Below are 27,955 nucleotides of genomic sequence, written 5' to 3'. Positions count from 1 at the left end.
ACTTTTGGCAGAGACGGTACATGGTTATCCTTGCTGTATGTATTTTAGCTGTGCCTTTTAAAACGAAAGTGCACAAAGGAAGTGTCAACACGAGGACTGTCTCAGTTTATCGAGAGCATGAACACTCTTCTTTCTATACAGCTAAATAGTTCAGGGGATGTCAATGTTCTGGGATATATATGCCACCATTTGTTCGTTATGTCTAATTTTTCTTCTTTTTTGACCGCGTGTGGCGCATGCACAGTTTGCAGTACACCAGAAGCGGTGTTCATTTTTTCATTGAATTCGTTTCGAGTGATTTCTCCCACTGTAAGTCTTTTTCTCCATATTGTGTTGTAAATGTATACCGATGACAGTTAGACATCTGCCTCTGTTGACAGACTGCGATATTCGAGTAAAGAAGGGACCACCATAATCTAAAATGGAGCTTTTATAAGAATGCAAATACAAAAAATCAAAATCAAGTATCGCCATCATCATCCTGTTTTGCAATATACGTGCCTGCGCCCCCGCACAAAAATTTTAAGCCGCTGATCCTTGGGGATGAGCGACTCTCCTTTTGAGTTCAGAACGGCGGAAATCAATCCTTATCGGTAGAATTGGCGAGTTTGAACCAAGTTACAAAACAAATTAAGTTTTCTCGGCCATAAATGCGTCATTCGTTGCTGGACAAACCTTAAGTACTCAGAAAGAGCCACATTAAAAAACTCTTAGAACAGTAACTCTATGGAGTAGTCCTTAGTTCTTTTTTAAAGTTTCACCGAGAAAAAAAATGTCTGGCGTTCAACGTGGCTTGAACCCAGTTATACGAGCGAAGGGTCTGCTAAGCATCCGCTCTCTGAAATAAAATGTCTAGGTTAGAGATCAAGGTAAGGTACCCAATGGTCATAATCAATCAAGTGGTCATACTACCATAGCTTGGGCCATACCACCATGCAGTTAAGTTGGGTTTACCTTGTGAGGCATTGAAAGTCATTGTCGATGTGGTGTTCACTGTCTGAAATCGAAGGTCAAGGTCAGGTACTCAGTGGTCATAGTCATATGACCACGTGGTCATACTACCATAGCTTGGGCCATCATCATCATCAGCCTGACTACACTCACTGCAGGAAAAAAGCCTCTCCCATGTCTCTCCCATTAACCCTGTCTTTTGCCAGCCGCTCCCACCCTATGTCTGCAAGTTTCCTAATCTCATGCGCCCATCTAACCTTCTGCCGCCCCCTGCTTCACTTCCTATCTCTTGGAATCCACTCCGTTACCCTTAATGACCAGCGGTAATCTTGCCTTCGCATTACATGCCTAGCACAAGCCCATTGCTTTTTGTTGATTTCGTCTAGGATGTCATTAACACGCATTTGTTCCCTCACCCACTCTGCCCGTTTCAGGTCTCTTAACGTGACACCTATGGTATGGCTTGGACCATGCTACCACGCAATTAAGTTCGGTCTGGCCTTGTGGAGCATTGAAGATCATTTTCTCATTCACATCATAAACGGAATGTGTACCCCGAGGAGTAGACCTCTCGCTCTAAAATGTAGTTGGGTAACCTCCACCAGCTTGCCGCACTAACTCGTATTTTGTTGGCTGCTGCGCGAAAGCTCTTGCGAGTACCAGGCACATCTCTATTTCACACAAGAAGACTTGTCATCTTTCCCTACTTCCAGGTATTCTATGTCGCTTCTTTTTTATTTGCATTGTAACAGTAACACTGTGTACTGGGAGAGTTTCTAGGCCTGCATGGTGGATGTCAGGAAAAAGGGCGCTACAACAAAGGAAGTGCAGAGGACATGCTTCCTTTGTTGTGCCACCCTCTTGGCTCGCTTCTGTCATGTTGTAGTAGTAAATGGCACTGGGTTAGCTTGGACCAAGTGCCATTACCTAGGGACCAGAGATCCAGGATACAGGTAGAATATATATTCAGTAAACACAAGTAAAATTATAAGACGTTAATGGGGTTCCAAACGTGCGAGCGTTAAGCATCACGTCCGCGGAATAATGCGACTCTAATTAGGACCGTGACGCTGGGTTCGAGCAGAAATAAAATGTTAGTTAACGCTTCTTAAAAATCCAACTTTCGATTAGCCCACTGGCGATCGATGGGCATTTGCATGCGCTATGTCGCTCTTAACGCTGAGTACAGTTACACAATGCTAAATCGCGGAAACATTCGGGCGACAGGTTGAAGAGTATAAAAATAGTACTTCCTTCTTTCACAGATGTTTTATGGCTTTCAGTTGATCCCAAATGCTGAGTACATCACCTGTATTTGTCTTTAATAGCTGGCCTTTCTCTACATCGCAGGTACTTCTACAGCGGCAGACTGCAGGCAGCAAATGTCAGCGAAGCATTCTACACCCAAACAGCGGCTGTTAAGTACATGGTACCGGAACTTGCACAGCAATGTGTAGATTATGTTGCCTGTTATATACAGCCTGGTGACGTGTGTGCCTTTCTGGACAACATTCTCACGACGGGTGAACAGGACGCAGATGCGCCTGCGAGGGAGATGCTTCGGAAACAAGGCCTTCGGGTGTTGTCCTCGACCAGTTTCGTCTCGTGCTTTGAGTGCACCGTCAACTACGTGCTCGACCATGTCGCCGGTGTTTCTGAGATGGCTGTGATCTCGGCTGTGTATGAACTGGCACAGCAGCAGTGCACTAATCGGCAGCAGCAGGACAGTGGATCAGCTGTCGGCGTTCGAGAAATGATGCAGCCTTTTTTCCCCAAGCTTCGATTTCTCGCAATTTCAGCAACTGACTTTTCCAGAGGCCCCGCTTCTTGGGGTATATTCGACGACAATGAGGCGCTAGCATTGTTGAGCAACATCATTGTCGACGACCCCACCACTATGCCTCCTGGTTTCTGTAAAATTAGAGAGAAGCGCTTTTAGACCCGGACTTTGGGAAGGCTGGCTGAAAGTGGTCAGCAATGGAAGTTGCGAATTTGTGTATGGTTTAAGATACATGGAAGGCTTTCTTCAGTGTGCAAGGTATGCATCTTAATAATCAATATGGAACGTTTTTTTTGTACTAGCTTCCGAAAATCAGCATTCCACTTTGGGGCTACCCGATATAGTGGAGCCCTAGAATGTTATTTCCTGTGTATTTTTGGCAACTGATTTAGTTTTTCGCACAATACGACTGTGTACCGTTACTGTTACGAGTCATAGCATATTTGTTGCCACGTTTTTGTTGTAATGGTTCGAAGACATTCTGGCGCGTATAAGCCGAAAAATAAACACTTGTACTTCTGAATTCGCTGGTATATATATATATATATATATATATATATATATATATATATATATATATATATATATATATATATATATTTTCGCTGTCGCCTTTGTAAATCTTTCTAAAGCCTTCGTCAGTAACACATCACGTATATTCACTGAGCATGGCGTTGTTTCTCTCCTTAACGTGAGGTGGATTTCTTGACACTAGTGAAAAGAAAAGCCTTTCATGCCTTATTGCTGATGCGATGATTCATGTGCCAATTTTCTAATTGTGTTATTACTCAGTGGTTGCAAACTAGCACCAATTGTGCCAGCCTGCGCTATTTCATTAACGCCATAACACGCTTCTAAAAAACGAGGCTTCCCTCCGAAACTGAAGAACCGCGGGAAGACCACAGTTGTTAACGCCAGGTGGCAGGAATTCCTTATGCGCAGTATTTTCACTCTCTCTTTGCCCGTTGAGGTGGAAAGGGCAACGAACGAAATCTAGTCCGTTATATTTGTTTTAGTCTCTAGATGGGAGAGTGAATGAGTGGGAGAAAATGCGGTGGCCTGTACACGAATGTGCTGTCTCCCCCCTTTTTTTTTTGCTGACAGGCATCGGTGGTGTGGGTAGCTTCAGTGTCCTCTTGGCATCCAGCAAGGTGGCACGCGCTGTTGCTGGCCCTCTTCTGGACTACGTGGTCTTGGGGGCACCAAGATAGTACTTTCAAAACAATTGGAAGCTTTTACGTTTTGTTTGCCGCTGCCCATTACAACTCGGTGAAGTAGCATGACCAAAAAGGAAACCTGAATAAATGAAAATATGGTTGCAGCTGCTTGGCTGTACCGGTAATTAGTTGAAGCCCTTAATTTTGAGCAAGATCAATTTCTGTCATTAGTATGCGTGGAGGGAAATTCATGTTTATTGTGCACCGTAAGCTAGACAACTTGTAACTCGTGCGTATCTCACTTCGCAGACTTCTGTCACCGCGGGATGGCAAGAGGCGCCTTCGTTGGGGACCGCACTGCGGCACCATCGTCTTCGACATTTGTTTGCTTGCAAACTTTTATGTGGAGCTTATAAATACACCAACGCTCAGCCATACTTGCCTGGCGCACCGGTGGCAGGCTGCCTGCTTTGCTAGAAGTAGGATGGGTGGTTCATAATGAGCAATGGTGGAACCAGCGAAACAGACGCTAGACAAGAACAAGGAGGCAGACACACAACACCGCGGTGTTGTGCGTGTGCCTCCTTTTTCATCTGCTGCGTCTGTTTCTCTGGTTCCACCATTGCGCAGTATGAACCAACTAGCCCACCAATTTACTCTATTGGTGGTTAGTTCAGACAGCCCCACTTGAGAACATTCGTGGCGGTATCGACTTTGCTGCGTAAGTAAAGGTTCCAGGTTGTTAATGGCAGCCATGAACTTTCTGCAGGATAAGTATGTATAGCGCGACACACTGTTAGACAGACTTCAGGCACAAGCAAAGCGCAGGTCAACTTGCTGCCATTTTCCGTTAATTCGATAATGTGGTGCGTAGCCGCAGGAAATGAAAGAGCTAAGAATGATGTCCTAGGGACTTGGGAATGCCTGACTGGCACAATTAATTTGAGGACCGTCTTCGCGACAATGCGAGTTTTCAAGGCCAAGTCTATGCCCTGCTGTGGGTGGAACTTCAGTCTGCACATATCAGGATTTGGTGCCAAAAAGCGCGCAACATACATGCTGCTTCCTTGTTGCGTAGGTCTTGGACGCCTTTGCAATCGACAAGGACGTCGCATATTATGTGCGGGTTCTTAAACGTGGCAGTGCTGTGCAAGAACCTTCAGCACGGCAAGATAATTGTACGAACAATTGTAGAGCTGCACGCCTAGGGTATAGCAATACGCGTGTCTTAAGATCGTTTAATTTATTTTTGTTCATTTCTATTAATGATGAGAGAGTCGAGGCGGCAGCTTGACAAGTCATCGTCCCTTACAAAGCAGCAGCAGTGCATGTCACAGAACCCGATACACATTACTTTGAACAAAAATTTGAGGGGACACAGGGTGAGCCTTATCTTGAATTTCAATGGCAGATCGCGAGCGCTCCGCCGGATCAAGAACGGAGCACGTAGCTACGGCGGAGATCGCTTCCTCCAATTTTGCGAATGGAATGCGTGCGCTCCTACGGGGGCGCTTTAGTGCAACAATAAAAATAGCTCCACGTTCAGGCAACATGGCGCCACCGGTCGAAGCAGGGCCTCTCGCTTCAGCACCGATACGTCCCTGCCGCCTGTCTGTAGACCGTTTTGGCTGTGCGTATGCAAGTGCTTGCGTACGCAAAGCGCTACGGCGCTGCGTGCGTTACGCTGTCCGCTCCGAATTATAGTTTTAGCTGGCCTTGCCGTAGCGTCCTTCAAGCGCGCGCGTAAACAGTAGCGCCATCTAGTAACAAGACGTCAAAGCTAATGAACGCTCGGTTGAAGAAAATTTCATGCGTGATTACTGATAACGAGGGTGAGCGCATTGGGAGCCCCTTTTTGTTCCAAGAAGAAAAACTATGCAAACCGAAGAAAATGTAAGAACTGACTAAAAGCTACAAAACTTTCGCCAGGTGCCGTTGCTACTAAGAAAACACACTGCATTTAGTTAGGCCTACGAGCTTGAAAATCGCCAAATTATCTGAAAAGCAGGGGCTAGTTATCGCTTATAGCGCTACGTGTAGGCAAGAGTAGGCGAAATGAAAGCGAACCGCTACCATTTGAGCCGGCTATTGCGTCGGAGAATCCAGCGGCGACACGTATTTAATCCGAAGCGGGCGAGCGGGCGCCGCCATCTTGTCGACGTTAACGTACGCAAGCCACGCAACGCCAAGTCCGCTGGATAGCGTACGCACGCAAGACGCAGGGCTTGCGCATGCGTTCTGCGCATGCGCACTACCGTCCACGCAAACTCCTTGCGTACGCTAAGCCGTTGCTTATGCACAGCTAAATCTTTTTTGTCTCTCACGTTCGCGGCAAACGCAAGGCGCACGAATCTCGCTTTTTCTGAAGATGCCCGCACCACAAAAATTTTAGCGGTATATTTTCTTAGTTTCCGCATTTACAGAGCTGCTAGGCTTAGCGAGTAGCCTACGCTTCGTTTCACGTCAGAACGCGCGGGAGGTTAGAGCGATTAAGCAACCATGGTATGAAAACTTCCGCGACGTGCACAGATAGGCTGTTTTGATTGGTCCCGCCAGTGTCGTCATTGGGAGATTTAAATCGAAGTGGGAATCCACGCGAAAATGGAGTTGAGGGCAGCATTTTGTTTACTTGTATTTTGAACTTTCTTCATTGCATAACTCTCGTTTCTATGCATCGATTCCTGTAATTCTTTTGTAGTCAGCATCTCTGTGACATAAGGAATAAATCGGAAGTATATCCAGCATCCGTTCAAGCAGTGTTTCACAGCCTATTTAACTCACAGCTCCGACGTTAATTCCGTATCAAAATTGTAAAACTGATGGCAATAAGTAACAGCCGCTAACAAATGTCTAATCGCCAGCCGGTCTCTGTTTGCTATAGTTACAATGTAAACTATTAGAATTTTTTTAACCAACTTAAAAGATACCTTGCACTCTGGTGTCTGCCATCGCTGGTTTCACTAAACCACAAAAGCAGTACTTTTAGCTCGAGAATCATATTGTGAACCAACATTAGTATCGGGCTTCCCTGAGGCACCTTGGTGTACGTGTGGTGGTGTGGATAGTAGGTCGGCAAGGGTGAAACGTGGTCGTGAGCCGTTGCAGCCGGTTTGCATGAGCTTCATAACTTTACCGTGAATTTCAGTATGATCTCGTCGTAGCTATAGTGGTTTCTCTTCTGAAAGATTTTTTGTGCGGCTCAACATCAGCTCGCCAGCACCACAAAGTCTAGGGACTAACGCACAGGAACCCGACAGCCGACTCGCTGCCACCATCTATCCCTCTTGGGAACACATCACGGAAGCCAACAGTAAATGTCTACTTTATCCGGCGGTCTCCCCGTTGGATGAAGTGCGACGGTTACTTGAGTTGGACCATGAAAGCTGGTTTCCACTTCCCCATATCTAAGCATAGGTTTCCTGCAACTTAAATATACTTAGATCTCTGCTGTGAAGCCTGCGTCCTATGTAAATAACGAGCTGACACATTTTGTCGGTTCATTTGTTTTTATTTGATACCTCAAATGCCCCTGGTATGGGGCTTTACATCAAGGAATAAGGGTTAATTTTTTCGTGTTATTAAGCTTCACATATATATTTTGAAGGACCTCGAAGAGCAATAATCGAACAAAGAAATCCGACCGTTCAGTTTAGTTTGTTTATGGGATGTAAATGGTCATGTGTAGAAGTTGTTTTAATGGCATCAAACATTGAATATTTGGAAATTGCGAATTTTTGAAACTGGTATTTTCTCCTAGAAAGCGTCCGGGAAGTTTTCAAAAAAATGCCTTTTTGATTAAGTTTTGAGAGATTTATTGTGTATAGTTTTTTTTCTCGAACTTGCTAGCCATGTTTATGTTTGGTCTGGGATAAAAAAATTTCATGTCTCGCACATTTCTGTGGGCTGGCCGGCAAAGGGATAAAGACATGGCAAAAAAAAACTATTCCCGACATGCCACGAAAACGATACGATATACATTTTTCAGGACGTAAGCATGATTTAAAACATGCACAGATTTGCAATTAAAAATACCCTCCATTAATGAAGGTGTCAGCTCAATACTGGGTAGGCTATGTAACTGAGAAGAACAGCCTTTGAGGCCAAGGCTCTCTTGAGGCGTGGGAGCAGGCTCGGCGGGAAGCTGAAGGAGCCAGAGAGGAAAAGTGATAGGTTTATAGTGGGGAAGTGTGTCGAACAAGCGGACATAAACTCTCCAATTTAGTTAGCACGTGCGTACAAGTAACATTGGGAAGGTTCATTTGAGATGGAGCGAAGGATTAAAGGGTAACGCCTTAGTAGGGTTTTCGATTTTCTCGTGACATTGTCCTGCCCTGAAACCCCGGGGAAGCGATGCAGCGCATGCTTGAGGCCCCAAACACTCAATGCAGGATTGCGGGAGTGTAAAATAATAAACTAAAACAATGATCAACCTGCTTTTAATAGAACAATAGTTCACGACAGGCAGCTAGCTATCGGAAGTAGTACGACGTACCACATTATCATGTCATTTCGGCCGAAGGACGAATCTCAACATAAAAACGAAACAAGGGTTTATTCGATTGCCGATGGCAGCGGACGAGCACGTCGACGCTACGCTCGTCTCCGTAGCGGAAGGTAGGCTAGCGCTCTTCCCAGCCGGGCAGCCTGTTTTTGCAGCCACCGTCGGTGACGCAGCGGTGGCGCTGGGTTTTGTCGGGAACGTGGCCCAGCTTGTGGCCGTGTCACGCTGGGCCTGATGATAACAAGGTAAAGGCTGCGCGGAAATGTGTGTCGCCACATCAACCCCCCCCCCCCTCCCCCCCCCTCCCCCCCCCCCCCCCCCCGCGGAGTGGAGAGCCCTCAGGGCTTGTAAAAATCTCTGCAGCGTACCCGACGTTCATAAAATGTAGTGATAGAAGCAGGCTGCGATATCGGGGGTCGTGGATGGACGCCTGTGGGTGCACTGATATTTCCTGGTTCAGCGAAGTCGATGTAGTCTGGCTTCAGCCGGTCGATAGAGACGCGAACATCGTTCATATTAAAACGCAGGGTGAAGGTTTTGTCGTCGCTACGGTGAACTAAGTAGGGGCCGCTGTAAGGTGTCTGGAAAGGCCTGCGGACAGTGTCGTCGCGGAAAAAACTGCGTGCACGTTGCCAGATCCTTGAAGACGAAAGGGGAAGTCTTACAGTGGTGAGCTGCAGGTGACGGCCGGAGGGCAGCGATGGTGCGTCGAAGCCGGGCGACGAAATCAGTGGGTTCTGACGTCGCGGTGGTGGTTGGCGGTGCAGCAAGAAATTCGCCTGGAAGACGGAGTGGTTCCCCGTAGACGAGCTCTGCGGGTGTAGCCTGAATGTCCGGCTTGAAGGTGGCACGAATACTTAGGGCGACGGCTGGGATGGCTTCGAGACGGGTTGAGTCCGGATGGCACATGATGGCTGCTTTGAACTGACGGTGGAAACGCTCGATCATCCCGTTGGCACACAGGTGGTAGCTGGTGGTCCTCGAGCGCTCGAACCCGATGGTCAGCCCGAGGAGCCTGAAAAGGTTCGATTCGAACTATCGTCCCTGGTCGCTGGTGACGCGGCGAGAGGGCCCGAAGCGAGCAATCCAGCCGGCGAAGAAGGCCAAGGCGACGACTTCCGCGGTGATTCCCTCGAGGGGCCATGCCTCAGGCCATTGAGAATACCGATCGATGGCGATGAGGAAATAGGGATAGGGTCCAGCCTGGGGAAAGGGTCCTATGATATAAAGGTGGACGTGTTGAAACCGACCAGAGGGCTAGGGGAATGCTCCGAGCGGTGAATCGACACTCCTGGTGACATCACCGCGCTGATATTCAAAAATGCCGCAGTGCGCCCAGGTTCGGCAGTCCCGCTGCATGGAGGGCCAGACATAGCGGTTGGCCACGAGGCGTGTAGAGGAGCGAATGCCGGGATTGCTGAGATTATCAGCTGGTTGAAGAGGCCACGGCGATGGGAAAGGGGCACGCAAGGTCTGCTTCGTGCTGTTGACTTGTCGCCGTAGATAGTCGTTGTCGATCCAGGTATGGGGACTTGTTGCAGCTGTAGTGAGGACCCGCCCTTAAGAAGTTCTTGCAGTTCGACGTCCGTAGTCTGAGCCTCAGCGGGGACGTCAGCAGTTATCTGCGAAGAGCTGATAGCTGCCACACGTGAAAGTGCGTCGGCGACCACGTTGTCTTTCCCGCTGACATGTCGGATGTCTGTGGTAAACTGGGCGATACGTTATTGTTCGTTGTCGGGGTCACAAGATGTGGGATGTCATTTCGGCCGAAGGACGAATCCCAACATAAAAACGAAACAAGCGTTTTTCGATTGCCGATGGCAGCGGACGACCATACCGGCGCTACGCTCGTCTCGGTAGGGGAAGGTAGACTAGCGCTCTTCCCAGCCGGGCAGCCTGTGTTTGTAGCCGCCGTCGGTGACGCATACTTCGGGTGATGCAGTGGTGGCACTCGGTTTTATCGGGAACGTGGTCCAGCTTGTGGCTGTGTCAAGCTGGGCCGGATGATAACAAGTTAAAGGCTGCGCGGAAATGTGCGCAGTGTGTGTCGCCACATCGACATAAAGTGATCGCAGGCCAGGACAAGGAGTAAAACATCTAGGAAGGAAGAAATGAAGTAAACAAGATTTTAAGCCACTCTCACGTAATGAACAGGTAAAATGTAAATAGTGGGGTTCAACGGTGAAGCGACACATGGGCTACGAGTCATGCGGTAGTAGTGCAGCTTCGGGTTAATTTAAACCACACGGGGTAATTTGAGTGCGTTGACATGACACAGCGGTCTGGAGTTTTCGTCCTTCGCCTCCATCAAAGTACGGCCGCTGCGGCCAGGATAGAACCAGCGACCTTGGGCTCAGCAGACAAACTTTAAAGTCACTGGCCACCGCGGCGTGGCAAGTCATGAGCATGATCCAGCAAGTCTCTTGGAAAAAAGTATGCAGCAACTGTCCCTGCAAGAATTTACGCATGGGGCATAAAATGAAGACAACGAAGGACCAGGCTATCTGGAGCTGCAGGAATCATTTCTCCTGATTTAGCCTTAACCGAGGAGCCAACGACTCGTAGATATCTGTCAACAGAAGTAAACCAGTAGCCATAGGGCAGACAAGACACGGTTCAGCCAATATTTCTTTGCTATGCCGCCTCCAAAAGGTTTTGTATGGGTGAACGTTGAGGCTGAAAACGAACCAGCGTCCTGACAAAGTGTGCTAGGAGAACTCACTTGCGTGAACACGTGCGCTTATCGGCCTGGTATCAGGCAACACCTGTGCTAGAATGCAGCTCCGGTGCCGCAGCGGTTCGCGGCGTGTGAATCCGCGCTTTTTGAGGCCGGCCGTCTGCCGGGTGTCGGTCCAGAGGCGCCTCCTGCAGGCCTGGCTTTTGTCCTGGCCTCGACAAAGCCTCTTTTGCTGCAGCCAGCACTCATCCGGGCTGGATGGCTGCTTATTGAACAACAGTAGACAGTTTGAGCATCGGCGCGCGACTTAAACGATAACTACGGTAACTGTGATAGTATACGGCAAGTGTGCCTAGGAAAGCCTGACAATGGTACCAGCGGCAACGTGATGGCGAATTTGCAGTGCGTGTGACCGGCAGTGCTAATCTGCTATGCTTGCCTTGTTGCTTCGAATACGCAACGTCATCGGATGATGCCTGCGGTTTCGTGCCATGCATATTATATACCAACCATCGTAATGAGATCCACACACGGATTCCTCTCCTGAAGAAATAGATGTTGAACGTTTTCGTTTGCTTGGTCTGCAGTTCAGATATTTTCTATCAGTAACACATCATTAGCTACGTCACAAATAATGCCGGTACATTGCTGCCGTCGTCGTACTTCCTTAACAAAATTTTCAGGCTTGTATTAATTCGTGCATTTCATAAGCTATCGTTTCGAACAGATATTTAACCCATTCAACCGCATAGAAGCTTGTCTTATACGGTTTTTCCGCATATTGTTTGCAATGCCATCTTTGCGTCAGCGGAGCACTGCACTGGCTAAGCAATGAAGTAGTGGTCTGTCGTTTTTTTATACCATTTTAAGTTTATTTCACGGCGTTTTAAAAAAAAACCATATGGTGTACCAGGCAAGAGGAATCGCTACATTTCACGCGCGCAACCACTCAAAATGCTCAAAAAACAACCTTGGAGTGCCACTGAAGTACTACAACCGCTCCCATGCCGCCTTACATAAAGTAAAGGGGGGGGGGGGGGGGGAGGGCACGTGGCTTTGAATCGCAGAAAATGGCCAAAAGATTGATTACTGATAGTCGTATCCGCTTTTGTGCCTCTTTTAAGTCTTTAAGCATTTTTTTCATTTTTAGTCGTCCTAAATATTCATTGCCAAAATTGGCCGGGAAAAGGTGGATGTGCATTGTGGCTAAGCTCAATCAATTGTGTTTTTCCCCGTTACGGTTAACGGCCTATAGACATTCACGTTGGGGAGTACCCTCAATCGTGAAGTAACCTTGCTTTGTCACTGTTTTATCTGTTTGGATCGCTTTTGTTTTTTTGCATTCGTAGGACCATATGCACGCCATGACATTCTTTTTCTAATTTGTGAATTGTTAATTTGTTGTATATTTTATTTTCACTCCAGATATGTCAAGGACAGTGCATCACAAACATTACAAACGAAAATATGTGCTTTGCGAAATAGAAAATTCCAAGAATTCCTTGACCTTCATTATGCTATTAAAAACGCAGTGCGCGTTGAACTAGCCGTATGCCACATTTTCTTAATTCTGCTGCCTTTTCAGGAATATTTTCAGGGAAAAATATGCATATCAGAAATCTTTTTCCAAATACAACAGTGAATTTTTTTAGTGGTCCCTAAATTATTTCTAATGTGCGCATATCATTTCTGTAAATACATCAAGCAGTAAAAACTTTGCTCAAAGCCGGGTCGCCGAAACTCACTTCGACGCGTTTCTTCGAGACGGGTTTCTGGTCGGCTGCGTCCAGGGCGGCGCCGGGTGCGTTGAAGTCCGGCTCTGTCGTGAGGCAGGATGCTGGAAGATTTTCAGGAAGATGTCCTAGAGGAAAAATGAAGGCATCTGTGCTAAGTAATGCAAGGAAAGGAATCCATGCTGAACGCACTGCAAGGACTACAAAATAGGATACCAGTAATGGTGCATGTTTCATACAATTTGTAACACGCATTGAAGCCGGCTTCACTCACATTTTGGTATAACTTACAGAATGTTGCCCTGTGCACGCAGAAACCGTTCTGAGACGTTGCCACTGTGAGCCCAATTAGCTTTTTAGTTTTTGCGGCTACAGGAGTTCATCGTGTATTGAAGACATGTGCGGCAGTAACCTCAACACTAGTTTCTCGCAACGTGACATATGCCGCACCTTCGCTACACCTAATCTGCATGAAAATCCCGCCGAAGTTTGGTCTGGAGCCGTGGCCGCTATAGGCGCTATCGCCGAATGGGTAGCCACGAGCGGTAGACCGCGTCGGCGGATTAACATGTGATTGCGCGAGAAAAACTTGCTTCCACGCCCGCGTTATTTTGTGGTCTTTTTAATATTTTATGCGAAATTGAAACGGAGGCCCTGTATATCATATATAGTTCCGGAATTCAAACCCGCTTTGCGCTTTTATGGAGAAACAGGGCTCCCGGCAGTGCTAGGTTCGCACATTATCTTCGATCGTCTTACTGTGGCGTGGAGACTTGTCATGCTTAATGGTGAGCACGAATTGGTGGGCTAGTTGGTTACACGTGTTTGTTTTATCACAGCGCACAACAAAAGGGGAAGGGCCGAAAGAGTACACACCACACAGCGCTGCGCTTTGTGCCATGCTTAATGGGACATTAAAACATTGCCTAAACATGCGGTCTGATGATTAAAATAAAATATACGCGTGACCGCAATGCAGTGCGTAATAAGAAAAAGGCTTTGCTAGCAGGTGCCACTGTCTGGATCTGTGCTGCGCTTGTTTCGCTTGGCTGGGTTCAGTGGACGCGACTGCAAATTTAACAGTATGTTGCTTACACTGCCTTGTGTTTATCTCTATCCGGCGAGCGATTTTAATGCACGGTTTAATGTATGGCTAAGCCAAAGCGACTTTAGCCGCCCTAACGCTGTCTGTTGCAATGCGCGACACCACGGCGTTCACGATACTTCCGCATCGGAGGGTGCTATCACTTAGTCATCTTTTCTGGTTGGAATGGTTCATTTTGGCGGGCTTATCCTTGCAAGTTTTCCAGCAATGTGCCGTTATCTGTAAAATGAGAATGCAACGGCAAGGCGCGGCTGACTGTCCAGCTAACCAGTTCCCATGTTCGCCGGTGCAGACGCACTAAACGAAAAATTGAACGACTTGTACATAGTGGACAGTGTGGTTCAAATATAGTACTCGGTGCACAAACAGACGTGTCAACATCGCAGCTCTTAGTGGCTGGAATTTTTGCCTGTACGGGGCGGGATTTTTCCACGTACAGTCATGGAAAAAGTTTGCGGGATGCAGATTCGCGAAAAAAATTATTGCGGCACGGTTAGCCACAGCAGACGAATGAAATGCATAAAGTGTGATGAGACAGGCGTGCTCCATCTGCTCGAAGACTACCATCTGATCGGCTAGCGACGCAACGCAGAAATAATTTTTTTTTCCCGCGAATCGCATCCCTCAAACTTTTGTCCATGAGTGAACAGTCGGGAAACTGCGGTTTTAGTCTGTGCTTAGCTCGGATTGCACAGCTGCTTTCTATTTTGGCCCGCTGGATCCAATAAAAATAGGTAAATTCCACAGAATCTAAAGAAATAAAAGAAGTCATTGATTCCAGCCAGTTTTAGCCCTCTCAAGATATGACGCGTTGACACTAGCGACCTACCTAAGCTCAGGCTTATGCCCACCGTCATGAGCAGCTTGAGCAGCGTCGTCGATTGCCGTATATTTCGCAAACGAGTTAACCAAAGCGTCCCCTGCTGTGCAGACATCTGATGCGATTCGGTGTCACTTTGTTGTTGACCGCTAACGTGTACTGGGCTCGTTTAAATCTCGTGGGAGCTCTCAGAAAAACGTAAGAGCAGTGTCAGGCTTCAGCTTGAGCAGTTTACACTGTATCGACAAGTCCCTATTGACTACGAATTCGTCGTGGCCAACGATGTACGTGGGATCGAAATGTTTCTCACAAACACGTACGTTTGGCGAACCGAATGAGAGGACACCAGCTTCTTTTCGGCGGATGACGCCTCTCAACGTCTCTTTCAATTGAAACTGATCAGCTTGCGGCGGCGCGAGCAGATCAGCTTCGCTGGCCACTGCACGAGGGCACTGAGCTATTGCCGTAGCCGAGCACGCCTGGTGTGAAACTGCAGCGCATTCTCGCACTGTGCACTGCACATCGTCGTCTTCATCAAGCGATACTCCTATTGAACTAGTATTGCCGCTGGATGTGCCGCCGACCCAGAAAAGCTAAACCGTGAGCCAAACATGCTAAACGCACTCTCTTAGCACGGCAACTCGGTTCGCCTACGTTAAACCCTACCACTTGTTTTTATCGTTCCCTATTTGCTTGCACGACAGTAAAAAAATGATCAGTTTAAAAGTTACTCTTTGCGTATTCACATGATAGCGTAGATGGGAACTTCCCCAGTCACGGACTACAGACAAATATGGCTACCGAAGTAAGCCATTTAGCGTGTCAACCTGTTCCCAGAAAGAAGACCACTCGGTTACGGGTATACCAGCTGCATTCGACCATGACACGACCAGAGTGCTCTGGTCACACCTGGCGTACCAAAAGAAATTGACATGGCTGCGGTCCGGAGACAGTGAACACAGAACGTGAAAACAAAAAAGAACGGGAACGAACCTTCGAGGCATTACAGCGCATATACACTTCATACAAACGCGGAAGTGAATCCTACCCCTTGTCATAAAATTGTGGTGCATGAATGCCTCGAAGCTCGGCCGCTTCGAGGGCTCCCGATGGAGGACTCTTGCGTCGGAGGACACAGTCAAGGGGACATCGTAGTCGTGTTTCCTTATTCGGGCCTGGGTTCTCTCCACCGATGACGTCTTGAACGGGGGGCTCCGCACCAACAGCGCGTACCTGGCAAGAACAGTTCCAGGCATGTCATGTTAAAGTTTATTTTTGTTCATTGTTCCTTTGTATTAATTAGTTTTGGTTTAAAATGGCCAGTGCGCTACATTTTTCGACTATATTTTCTTTCAGGGGATCGCGTTCTCCTCGACCCGAATAAACGTATATCAGGCAGCGTGTATGAAAAACTCGGACAAAGTATTTGAAACGTAGTTTTTCGACATATGAACGTGGCTTCCCGCCTGCTGATTGAACTGACCAAATCCTAACTTCAGAGGCGGGACAATCGTAGAATTTTAGCGGGAACGAATTCGTTCCACCTGGGACACAACGACACCAAGGAGGTTTAAAAGCAACTATCAACGAAATAAAACTGGTTATATAATCATAGATAACGGCAACTTTTTTGCCGGTACCAGCGCTGCCGACGATTGCCCTCTGTCAGCATAGTGGCGGTTGCTGCTTTGAAAATATTCTATAAGATGAAGAAGCAGAGTTATATCGTGCAAGTACCTCACTTGTGGAAGCTGCGGGGTTCAAACCCCTGTGCCGCCGGGTACCCAAAGTGATACAATTGGTACAAGCTTTCCTCTGGTCTGGTGCTCAGGTTATTTAGGGTGAAATGCTTGGAAATAGATCTTCGACCCCACATTGAGTAGAAGAAAACACCTTGTGCTGTGGCGCTGTTCAGCCACAGTTCCCTTGCGCCATAAAACCATCATCATCGTCATCAAATCGGCAAGCAACAATTACCAGTTGCGAGAGGAAAAATTAAAGAATGTTAAGTTGCCTTTAACAACATTGACTGCTTATACTTTGCTCACTCGTATACAAGAAATCCAGATCAATCGTGGCGACTCAGCCTATCAGAAGAGCAACTAAGTTAGAACACAACCTGTCACCACCGTAGGCTCTGGCGCGACTTTCTTCGAAGTTTTGAACTATAGATAGATTCCAAGGCCAAGATTTTTTTCGTTGTGATTGTCACACACGGGAGATAAGCAATAACGTGTTAATATTTACATTCATTTGTGATATTAAAATAGAGCGGTATAGCTTGGCGATAAACATGCAGCTGTCGTTGTAAGCATTACCCCTTTAACCGTTGCAAACATTTATGCGCAATTATATGACATTTACATGATGCATCCAATAGCCCAGACGTCCACTCCGTAGCTGTGGCCCTTCCTGGCCAAGACCACAGGGGCGACATAATTGAAGCTCCCGCAGTTAGTAAACTTATGTTCTTCTTCGAAGTGAACGCGGGCGCAGAACCCAAAGTCGGCCACCTCGAGTTTCATGTCTTCGGTAAGGAGCAGGTGTTGCGCGCTTCAGGTCTCGGTGGATGACCCTCTCCTGCACCAGGCACTCGCAGGCGAGGAGCAGCTAGCGTAGAAAGTAGCGCACATCTTCCTCGGTCAACGTATTGTGGCAACGGAGCATCTCCTCCAGAGACTGCGTAGAAAATGCGCTAATAAAGCTTTTGGGAGAGCATTAAAATTAAGCCATTCTGAAGGAACTCGGTTTCCGGTACCATGCACGTGCAAAGCACGTCATTCTTGATAAAGATTGGTTGATTTATTATTTTAAGGTAAAAAATTCAGGGTCCAGAGAAGGACATCTCAATATTTAACGACAGGTGTCAAAATGTAGGTAGCTTTCAAATGGTGGGGGCGCGCTCCCTAAACAACGATTCAAGAACGCGAGAACTATTTCCACAAAAATGTCAGTAAACAAATACAGCCAGAATACAACCGTATCACCAAATATTCTATAGAAGCGGTTTGGAGGAAGCATAACCCAATATATGTTGTCATCAGGCCTTCATAATCACAGAGGCGAAGCATCGACTGTTGCGCAAGTCAGAAAAAGTTAGGACAGACGGTGAAACTTTGTTACTGCAGTGTTATTTACCTGGGATCCTGAGTCCGGTTTATACAAGCGTCTCTTGGTTCGGCAATTCACGTCAGTAGCGATCGAGTAGACCCAATACGCCTTAACGACCATGCGCTGGTATGCCGTAACGCCTGCTAGGGCGCGCAGAAGTGCATTCGACAAATGCAAACCCGAGACGTTTAGCATAGCAGAGACTTATTGGCGTAGACGTCTACTAGTCAGCCGGACCAATACTGTACACGCGTAGTGCCACGCAAATACGTCTCCGGTATTCTAAGTGTGTGTAGTATCTAACAGAGAGCTTTACGTATTAGCATAGACGCATACCGAATTACCGGACGCCTCCTGCGCACGCGCAAGAAAAGGGGCGGGCCAGTTGGGCCACTGAGCGGTCGCAGCCAAACTCCCTTAATCTGCTATACGTCCGCCCTAATACGTATCCGCTAAGGCTAAAACCCTCTACTTTTAAGATCAAGAGGGTTTACTGGCATAGTAGTGTGCCTGTTTACCGAACGGCGGCTTCGCACGCGCAGTGCCAGCGGTGCGGCCAGGCGGCGCCACTGCGCGTGCCAGCAACACGTCGAGTAAATCTGTATACGTGTATAGGCCTCTTGCACTGGAGTTTGAGGTATAGTAGCGGCGCCTGGTGGTGGCAAAAAAAGTTGGCTGGGTAGTACCAGGTTAGGTAGTACTGAGCCCTGGCTGTGCAGAAGCACGTTTCTAGCCTGCGGTTTGCGTCGATTCGCACTCTTTTCTGCCCTGTTGATCGCACGAAAAGGCTCGTCACTTGTCAAAGACCACGCTGCGAGCCGGCAGTAGGCTTGTTTTCGAAAGCGGAAGCTCCGTGTAGCGTGGAACGAAATGCTGGCAGCGAACGGCATCGACGACATCGGTCCGCCCGAGAGACCCGCCTCAGGCTCGAAAAAGCGTCACCGTCGTTACTGCTGCGTCGTGGGCTGACATGAGCAAGAAGGGCTAGATCGCAACATCAGATTTTACCGTTTTCCTACAAGGCCGCACGAAGTATACCGCCGGGCGCGCTAGATAACTGCAGTTCGACTCACCGGATGAGAGAAATTTTGCGCAATGTTGGCTGCTTCGCCTGCTGAGGTTTGCTTGATTATCTGCGTTGCTGAAATTCGGTCCTTTGCACATGCAGTCCCGACGGCAAACCGTGGGAACCAGTGCCGAACAGCAGGATATGAAGTCGCCACTTTGTTGGCGACGAGAGAAACGATTCGGCCAGTCACCCCGCGTATGTGCCTACGGTCTTCCCCGCGGCCTACGTCTGGCATGGCCTGTGATTTACGATTCGAGACCCGGCCACAACAACCCACTGGCGCGAAGTGGTGAAGCGGTTCGGTGTGTGTACGGCCGGGCTGATTCGGTGCGAATTTACTACCGCACGGCGAGCAGAAAACGCTGGAGGGTTATATGTGCTCATCATAGACCTCAAGCCAGCACGTTAAGGCAGCGCAGCACGGCAACACTGCATGATGACAGCACACCGATGTCCGAGATATGTCATTAAAAGCTACATCAAGCAAACAGCGCACGAGCTCGCGCTGCGGCGCAATTCGCACGTATGTACATTACTGCGAGCTTATATGCACTGATTCAGTTATCATTTTGCCGAAGGTACAAATGGTCGCAACTACACGCATGGCTACTTGTTTACCTGCAACAACAAGGGCTGCTCGCCGTTTAGTGGCATGCTGAAAGACCGCTACCGGCGCGGCGCGTACCGTCGCGAGTTCGAGCAGTTCCGTACACAAGTTGTCTCCTCGTGACTGCTGCGAATTCGTTTATTAGATGCACTTCCTCCAATAAACGTGTTCGTGTGCCTAAATCTGGTATCACACAAACCTCACCTAAAGTTTAACTTCGTGCACGAGTCGCTTCACTTGCGATTGACACAGCGCTGAAACTTCGCCGCTACTTTCTTGATCCGCAAACACGTACTTAGCATTGCGTAATTTCTCGCCTTTGCGCAGCGTGCCACCCCAGAAAAATTCTTCGGCGCCCGATATTCGCTGCAGGCCGTGGCACAACACAAGCGAAACTGGCGTGTCTTTACTGTAAAATGTGGTTTTGGAAGCAGACGACTGAGCTTGGTACTACGCAGCGCAGGGCAGAGGGCGCTCATTAGCACCATTTTCGCAGCGCCCCCTGGGCAGTGCAGGAGGCCTATACTACGCTAGAAGCCTCTACATTTAGTATAGCTAGACGCAATAGAATCCCCCTTCCTGCGTCCGCAAAGTGGCATGGGTGCTGCCAGGCGGGGCCACTGCACTTTCATAGGAGGCGTCCGTCTCAAGTGCGGTAAAAACTTCCAATTGCGTCGCGAAGTAGCGTAACACAATAGAATTGAAACGAAGGCGGCACAGCTCACAGCATGAACGTGTCTCATCTTCCTTCTTATGTGTTAAGCTATTTCGAAACGACTCTCATGAGGGAACCCATCGAGTTTATTTACGAATTATGAGTACGCCGTTTCGTACAGAGATTGTGGGGTACACGCACGACCTATTTCCCTCACCATCCAGCCACGAACGAGCGAACGGCAGGAGGCGACGACAGCGAACCACCCGGGAACGGAGGAGGGCACTCATCCTTCTCCTCCAGCTTCCATGGGTGCAAAAGGGTTGAAAATTAGGCGAGTTCATACGAATTCATGGCGCTGTGTGTGTCACCCTGTCATTCTAGTGGTCCCTCACGCCGCACCACATGGCAGCGTTTTTTCTGTGTCGCGCCTTATTCTCGGCCACTGGCGTAGCCGGAAACGACATACAGGCGCTCAAAGCGAGGTGACATAGGGTGACGCAGATATCTGGAGAAGTGTCGGCGCCGGAAGTGCCTCGTAAGTGGAGAATGGGGGGGGGGGGGGGGCAATGACTAGTAGCACATTGAAACGACCTCTGGATTGATCCATACCTCAGCTGTGCCTGCCATAAGCGCGGCCCCTTTTTGTGAAGGCAGCAGCAGCTCTCCAGTCACCGCTGTATTGCACGACAGGGAATAATTGAGCGGCTTAATCTATAATCTCTCCACAACCACCTCTGAAGACGCCAGTCGGGCGCCGAGCGAAGATGCCGACAGGCGAGGCGCTGACGCGACGCTGAAGAAAGGCTGCCTTGTGGTTGGGCCGGGAAGACAATCTCCTGGGGAGAGCGAAGATTTGCTATGCTTAGCAGTAACCGATGAAGCTCTAAATACTCTTTTGTGAGGGAAGACGTCACTTGCCACGGAGCGTCGTGGAACCCTCTTCGGCTGGCCCTTTGTCACCACACCTGCCCGTCAGCCAGGCGATGACCGGCCACTAGGACTCCCGCCTCTTTTTCTGCCGAACAAACATTCATCGGCTTACTAGGATTCATCCGCCCACAGCCTTTTCTTGTATGCTTGAATAACAGCGTGTGCATAGCTGTGCTTACTTCACCGAGTACCCCGTGACTGGAGCTTATTGTTCCACGGCTTACGAGACACCGGTCGCGTACAAATGACGCCTGTGTGTTGTGTGTTTGGCTCGGGCACTTTCCATCACTGCTGGCTACGCAGTGTGACCCCTATGAGTCATATGAACCCTATACTGTACATATCAGCAAAACGTAATCCATGACACATTGGCGAGATATATGCCTTTATAAACCAGCATCACTGCATCTCCTCTCGCACGGTCGTTAGTGTCGAATGGTGCTTGACCTCGTTACGAGATATTATTGCAGCTGTGCAATTCGAGGCACAGAAGAAGGCAGTGATTGCGAAGAAAAAGCAGTAATAGCAACACGAATTCCAAGTTTCGCACTGCGAAGAATATAACAAATGGACATGGGCCTGCAGCGTTATATTCTTAATAACGCATCGAAGTCAGTCCTGAAGATTTGTGTCCGCATTTCATGATTTCTGCTAAATAAAAAAAACCTTGCAAGTCTAAAAAAAAAACAGGCTGTCAGTAGTGCTGTGCAGCGAAGCATGGCACTAGAGACAACGCAACGAAGTTTCTAATAAGGTTCTGTATGCCAGACAGATGCAAAGGTCGAGAGATAGCGAAGGAGGAAGAAGAAAGGCGAGCAGGTTGACTTGATAATACCGCTGCGGTGCCGTAGTGCTTTCAGCATCCATCTCGCAACTGTGAGGTGCAGGGTTCGATACCGAGTGCCGCTGCGTACCCACTGGTGATATTAAGGTACAAGCTTTCCTGACGCTCGGACTCTTCTGGGTGAAACGCTAGAAAAATACCCCCCCCCCCTCCCCTTGAGCAGGCGACACAGTATGCCATAACGCTGTTTGTCCAGAGTTCCTGGCGCCATACAAATGCATTATTATCATCATCGTTTAACCGGGAAAGGCTCCCGTGGGCTATGGAGACAAAGAAGGCAGATTTAAAGGGCTAAAGGTGAGATCAAGCAAACGCCAAGGACATCAGTTAGGGTAAAGCCTACGGCAAATACGGCTTTCCACGACGTGCACAGCAAGCGGGACAGTTGACTCGCAAGCGCTGTTAAGCTCAATTCAGTTAACTTGCTCATCCGACTAATGGCAGAACAAAAAAGAGTTCGGCGGTTGCTATTGAGACTGCTTACATGCGGTAATGCGATAGCATTTATTTTTATTTATTAATACCTCAAAGGCCCCATTGAAGGGGCATTACATGAGGGGGTGGAACTTCAGCAGTAAATTTCTTCAATTGACTATATAAATGACGATGAGTCGATCTGATGAACGATGTATCTGATAAACATTACTGTCCCTGGGTGCACTGTTTACATGTAATGTTTGTACATGCACTGCAATTGTGCTCCGGGAGTTTTTGTTTGCGTATTGGTTGCGCACAAGACATCGTTTAAGGAGGTGCTCGTCTTGCTTATGCTTCATTCGGCCTCTCGATGGCGTCACTCTATTTCTGTTGCCATCACTGGGATTTTCTGTACCATCTGCGAGCGAGCGAGCGAGAGCGCGCGCACACACGTGCACACACGCGCACACGCATGCACAGACGCACGCGCACACACACACACGCGCACGCAAACACGCCCCCACACACACGCGCACGCAGGCACACCCAAGCACGCCCGCGCACACCCACGCACGCGCGCGTGGTCTCCGCCGGCTTTTCTCGCAATGGGACTGTAGTGCTTTCGCAGTGATGTGTTGTCTAATGTATGAAGCAATGTATCAACGTGATTCGTGTGAACACATCACGTGCAGACGCCCAAATCTTTCTCTCTTGCATGTGACCGCCCAATTTTTCGTTTCCGTAGCCTGATTACCGAGGAAATTCACGAAAAGGCCAAGACTAGGCGCAGGCTCACTCAACCCGTGCTTAGTCTTAAATTACTGAAAGAAAAAAAATGTCCCAGCAGGCTACAGGTATTGCCGCAAACAAGAAATTAGCGCCCCGCATTTGTGAGCCGACTTTACGAAGGAATGGATAAAATACAAGCACAAATGAACAGGAAGGAGAGTGAAACGTCAACGCACCTGTCTTGTGCGCAGCTCTAAAATTATGTACACGTTGTTGTCGTCCTCAGAGTGGCTGTGGAAACCAACGACGTGCTTGTGACGCAGGGTCTCGTGGATCGCGATTTCCTTGTCCGTTTATAGGCAACAAACAAATAAACATTTTATACAAGGCATTGCCCTGAGGTCACGGGTGCTAATTTGCTTTTGTAGCACGTATAGCGGCAGCAGTGCAGGCCTGAGTGCAAGACATTAATATCCGCATACACGCCCACGGCCTTTAGCAGAGCGCCACAGACAACAAAATGGCGGCTGCTCTACCGTCAGTTAATACTCCCTAATGGTTGATTTAGTAAAGCAAGCAACAAAAAATTGCAGAGGATGTTGACTCCTCAGTACGACTACTAACGTCGTATACTACAATAGTAAAAAGCACCAGCGGTAGCAGTTGCTGGTGTATATACAGGAAACTACGTAGGATCGGAGAGCACGGGCGTTATGCGACGCCTGGTCTGTCAGACTAGGGTCCGTTGTGTGAGTCCTTTTTTGCATGCGGCAAAGTGCGCACTGGGAAAACCAGAATGTGTCTTAATGGGCTCCGACGTCACCACGAGCGTTCAGTATAAAAAAAGCACTAATTTTCCTGACCATTGTGAAGCCTGCTCAGAGAAGGCTTGAGTCACCTCCAAGCCCCGCCTGTCTGAATAATTCTTAATAGTCGAGATAAAAATGCGTGTGAACTTTAGTCGAATTTCATATGAAGGCAGAGAGGAGACACTTGTATTAGTGCTGAATCTGTAGTACTTAGCGGAAGTGCACTGTTTATTCCTGCTGGTCCTTCTATGTAAATGCTAAATATTAGCGTTCCGTCCCTTTGCGCATGGGTAAAATAAAGAAAAATGCATTGCTTCAATAAAGTGTTTCGACATAACCGGGAGCGTCCCGCCTCCCAGATCGTCCGTGATCTGCGCTCCTGTATTTGCTTTAGCCGCTGCTATATTTTGCTGCAATAACGTATAAGTTTTCTCCCATGGTTGTAACCGATTTTCACAGCTAAATTGCTCCTTTAAACTTCTAAATGCATTAAAATGACTTGAAGCGAAGTTTGCGTGCATCAATAGAATGCAGCATTACCGTATCAACGGAACAACTGTAGTTGAAAACGGAAATTTTGAGGGCTCCAAATGCTAAAAAAATAAAAGGTCGGTGCCGGCACGCCTAACTATCTTAGGTAGCAAACTGTGGCGCATAACAGATTTAGCCGCAGATCGCTGAGGTTAGACGATCCCTGACATAATTCACTTCCAAATGGTGAACGCAGAGTAATTTTCTGTTTTGAGGTGACAACTTACAATGCAGCAGCCGGACAAGTTTTAAATATTAATTTCTTGAACAAAACAAAAATGGACCTTTCGGGTGCCGAACGAACATTGCACGAAAACCAACTGAGAAATATTTTACTAAGAACAAAGATTCAGTGTAGTTGTCCTCACTGTCACTTCAGAAACATCTCTATACATCCCAAGAATTCGAGTAACGATGACCTACGTAAATCATGAACCGCTCATCATCATCCAAGAGCGTCTTAGGGACGATCTTGGCTGCGTAGACCTCGTTTGTCTACTTCTCAATGAACTCGTAGCACTGCGCATACCAGCCCTGAAATTGCAGTGGCAGCCTTCTGTCATAGACATTCAAATTGCAGGTAAACGCCGTGGCTTCGGCGTGAGCAGTATGTCTACAGCCCAGAATCAGTCCATTTTTTCACTGGAAGGTAAAATGGGCTTGGCGCCGGAACAAGAAAAAAGATGACTTTTGCGAGTACAGAAATAATGCAAGTGAAATGCCCAAATTATAATAAAAAGGTACAATTGGACGACAAGCACTTTATAAAGTGATAAGCATGCAGAATAATTTTGACGCATTTGGTACAAATCTTAAACGGAAACGTGCAAGAATGTACAGGTGTGTCAGCAAAGCCAGCGACCAGTTTTTACGATAGCCTTTCGAAGTGTAAAGATGCTTTCAACTGCTTAGTAAAGCCAGTATGCCAGTCCGTCAGAGAAAAGATGAATCGCGTGAACTAGTATTGTAGTTAATGGAACTTCCTATAGCTAGAGACGGATGAAACTCAAGAACGAAGCGGCAAATGCCCCTCAAAGGAGACCTTCTGCCAATGGCGGTCACCGGTTGTCGTGATGTCGTGGCTAATCCCCTTAGACCTGCTATCGTGCAATCGCAGGGCGTGGCGGATGAAAGGGAATTATGCAGTGCTTAATATTGTTAACTCCGGCATCATGAAAATCTCTCTATGGCATAGACTGGAGAGCCTCCTCTGAGAGACTTTTTCCGCTTAGTTCTTGAGTTGAATTTTTTTATAGTGGTACCTTCTGGTTTCGCGTAGTCGTCGTCCCATCCGCTACCTCCATCAACCCATTCTCTTTTCCATATAACGAACGGGGATGATGGGAAGGCAGAGGAATGGAGCTGAGAGTTCGGCGGTCGAAGAGAGATGATAGCTGGCAGCGCTCGCGGAGAATTTTTGCCACCCACTCGAGTTGCCAAGAAGCGACTCTCCTCTACTATGGCGTGCACGGTGCCGCGACACCCGTGGCTCCACACTCATGGTGGGAATAGCTTTTTAACCATCCCATGCTTCCTTTTTTTCCCCGGTGACGACTGGGTGGGTCGCCCGTGGAGTTGCGCGCGTACTGTGGTCTTTGTGCGATGGCGCGGCGGCGGACAGAGAGCCCGCTTTCTCGGATGTCTGTTGGTAGGTCTGTATTTTATCTGCGCTGGAAATTTTATCCTCAAAGACATCAGCCAACCGCCCAGAAATTGGATTTATTGAAATAACGGAACTGATGTAAAAAGAAGCAGTGGACAGTTTCTCTCGCTCAAGGCTGCAACGTCCCGGTTCTTCCTACTGTGTTTTATGTGTGATGTGGCTTCGCAACTACATGACGATCGACAAGTTACGATGAGCTGCTGTGTTCTCCACTGCATGAACTAAAATCAGCAGAACTACTTTGTTTTCCTGCTGACCGCTCGTGAAAAAGCAAAATTGGAATCAGATGTCAAACAAGACGGCTAACTATCAACTGACAACTCGAAAGTGTGTAAGGATAAGGCAGGTGAGGCACCCGCGTTTTTAAATCATCTTTGGTGGTGCTGGAGGTATAATGCAAAACTTTTATGCTGCATTCTAATAACTACTGATATTGTCAGCCTTTAAAGGAAGCTACTTGTTCAGCTTGGTTTCTTGCCGCAAGAATGCACAAAGTAGAAATTACTGAGGATGGCAACGACCTTTTTCTCCTTTTATACACGCGTAGTAGCGCATATTTCGGTTAATACGAATGAAAAAATACCAGATGCGGATTTACTGTTTCGACTCGATAAGTCGTCATTATTTACATTTATGCATACCCTTGTTCAGTATCTGTATTTCTTATGCATACGAAGTACTAGTTTTAAATTACGACAGACATTTCAATTCACCTTGTATCGATCAAAACTACTACAAAGCCAATCGCATGGATCTAAGCCATCTTGCTTATTCCAAGAATGGTGTCAGTGCTGAAGGCAATAAAAATCAGTGAAAGTAACACACCCTGTTTTCTTTCTTAGAACGGCACACAAAGCAGTGAAGGCTTTCTTCTTATTTCCGGGGCAAATTTTCGTCTACATCAGGCTTGTTATTCGCACTTGTCGCTCGCACTCGTTCGCAATTGATGACCTGAAAAAAAGGCTTTACGCCGAGATTGCAAAGAATGCCAAGCTGAAAGATGAAAACAGTGCACTGCAAGTGAAATGTTAAAACTGAAAAAAAAAGCAAACACGGAGCTTGAAAAACAGCTAACACAACTCGAGCAGTATACGAGAACCTGCAACCTTGAGATTAAAGGCGTTGAAGAACACGAGGAAGAAAACGTCACCGACATGATATCTAAGATTGGCACTGCTATTAAGGAACCAATCAGTGAAACGTATATTGAAATCTGCCATCGTGTGCCTCTACGGAATTCCTCTGCAACAAGTATCAATATGAAAATTAAGTCGAGGACGAAGCGTGGCTAAGTCTGAAGACTGCGCGGAAGCTTAGACTAACTAACGAAGGCGTCGGGATCGACAGCAAGATCCCCATGCGGTATATAAACCGGCATTTCTTCGAGCTCTGAAGCACCTTTGAGGAAGGTCATTACAGACAAGCTTGAATTACAGTGGAAAGCCGTATGGAAATTCAATGGTGGGTTATACACAAATAAAACTGAAGCCTCGCCAATAATGCACATCGCTGACGAAACTGATCTTGACAATATATGTTAATAATAACATTAATGCTTCTGTGCGACTACATTTCTTGTGGAGATTGCTTACCACGATCTTAGTGCCCCTTAATATGTCAAGCCCGGTATTATTAAACACAGATTTGTACTGCATCTAAACGCGCACTCAGTTGTTAGCAATATAGATGTCATACGTGATTTTTTTAGGACAGTTTTCTTTCAAATATCATGTTATAATGATTACAGAAACATGGTACAACGATGGCTGCCAGATGCTTGAACTTGACGGATACAAAACTTTTTTCGGGAATCGCACAAATCAGCGAGGAGGTGGCGTCGCCGCATACACTGCAGCAACTCAA

At 47.6% G+C, this 27,955-nt stretch overlaps 1 protein-coding gene across 3 annotated transcripts in view; it reads left to right on the top strand.

Annotated features, from left to right (window-relative positions):
* LOC144102003 (BTB/POZ domain-containing protein 3-like) overlaps positions 1-27,955 on the top strand; it is a 145,788-nt gene that overhangs the window by 32,123 nt on the left and 85,710 nt on the right. The window contains exons 4-5 of one of the 3 annotated variants that reach the window (XR_013308143.1): positions 2,302-2,989; positions 4,198-4,230. The exons of 1 other annotated variant lie outside the window; for it this stretch is intronic. Coding sequence is in view for 1 of the 2 variants with exons in the window: in XM_077635247.1 (XP_077491373.1) it covers positions 2,302-2,890 (589 nt within the window). In the remaining variant the exon portion in view is untranslated. Of the gene's footprint in view, positions 1-2,301; positions 3,255-4,197; positions 4,231-27,955 lie in introns of those variants that run through there. One more of the 3 variants, XM_077635247.1, reaches the window with a different exon arrangement.

This window comes from Amblyomma americanum, chromosome 8, assembly GCF_052857255.1.
Source record: "Amblyomma americanum isolate KBUSLIRL-KWMA chromosome 8, ASM5285725v1, whole genome shotgun sequence".
Lineage (NCBI taxonomy): Eukaryota > Metazoa > Arthropoda > Arachnida > Ixodida > Ixodidae > Amblyomma > Amblyomma americanum.
This window is presented reverse-complemented; position numbering and strand designations above follow the sequence as displayed.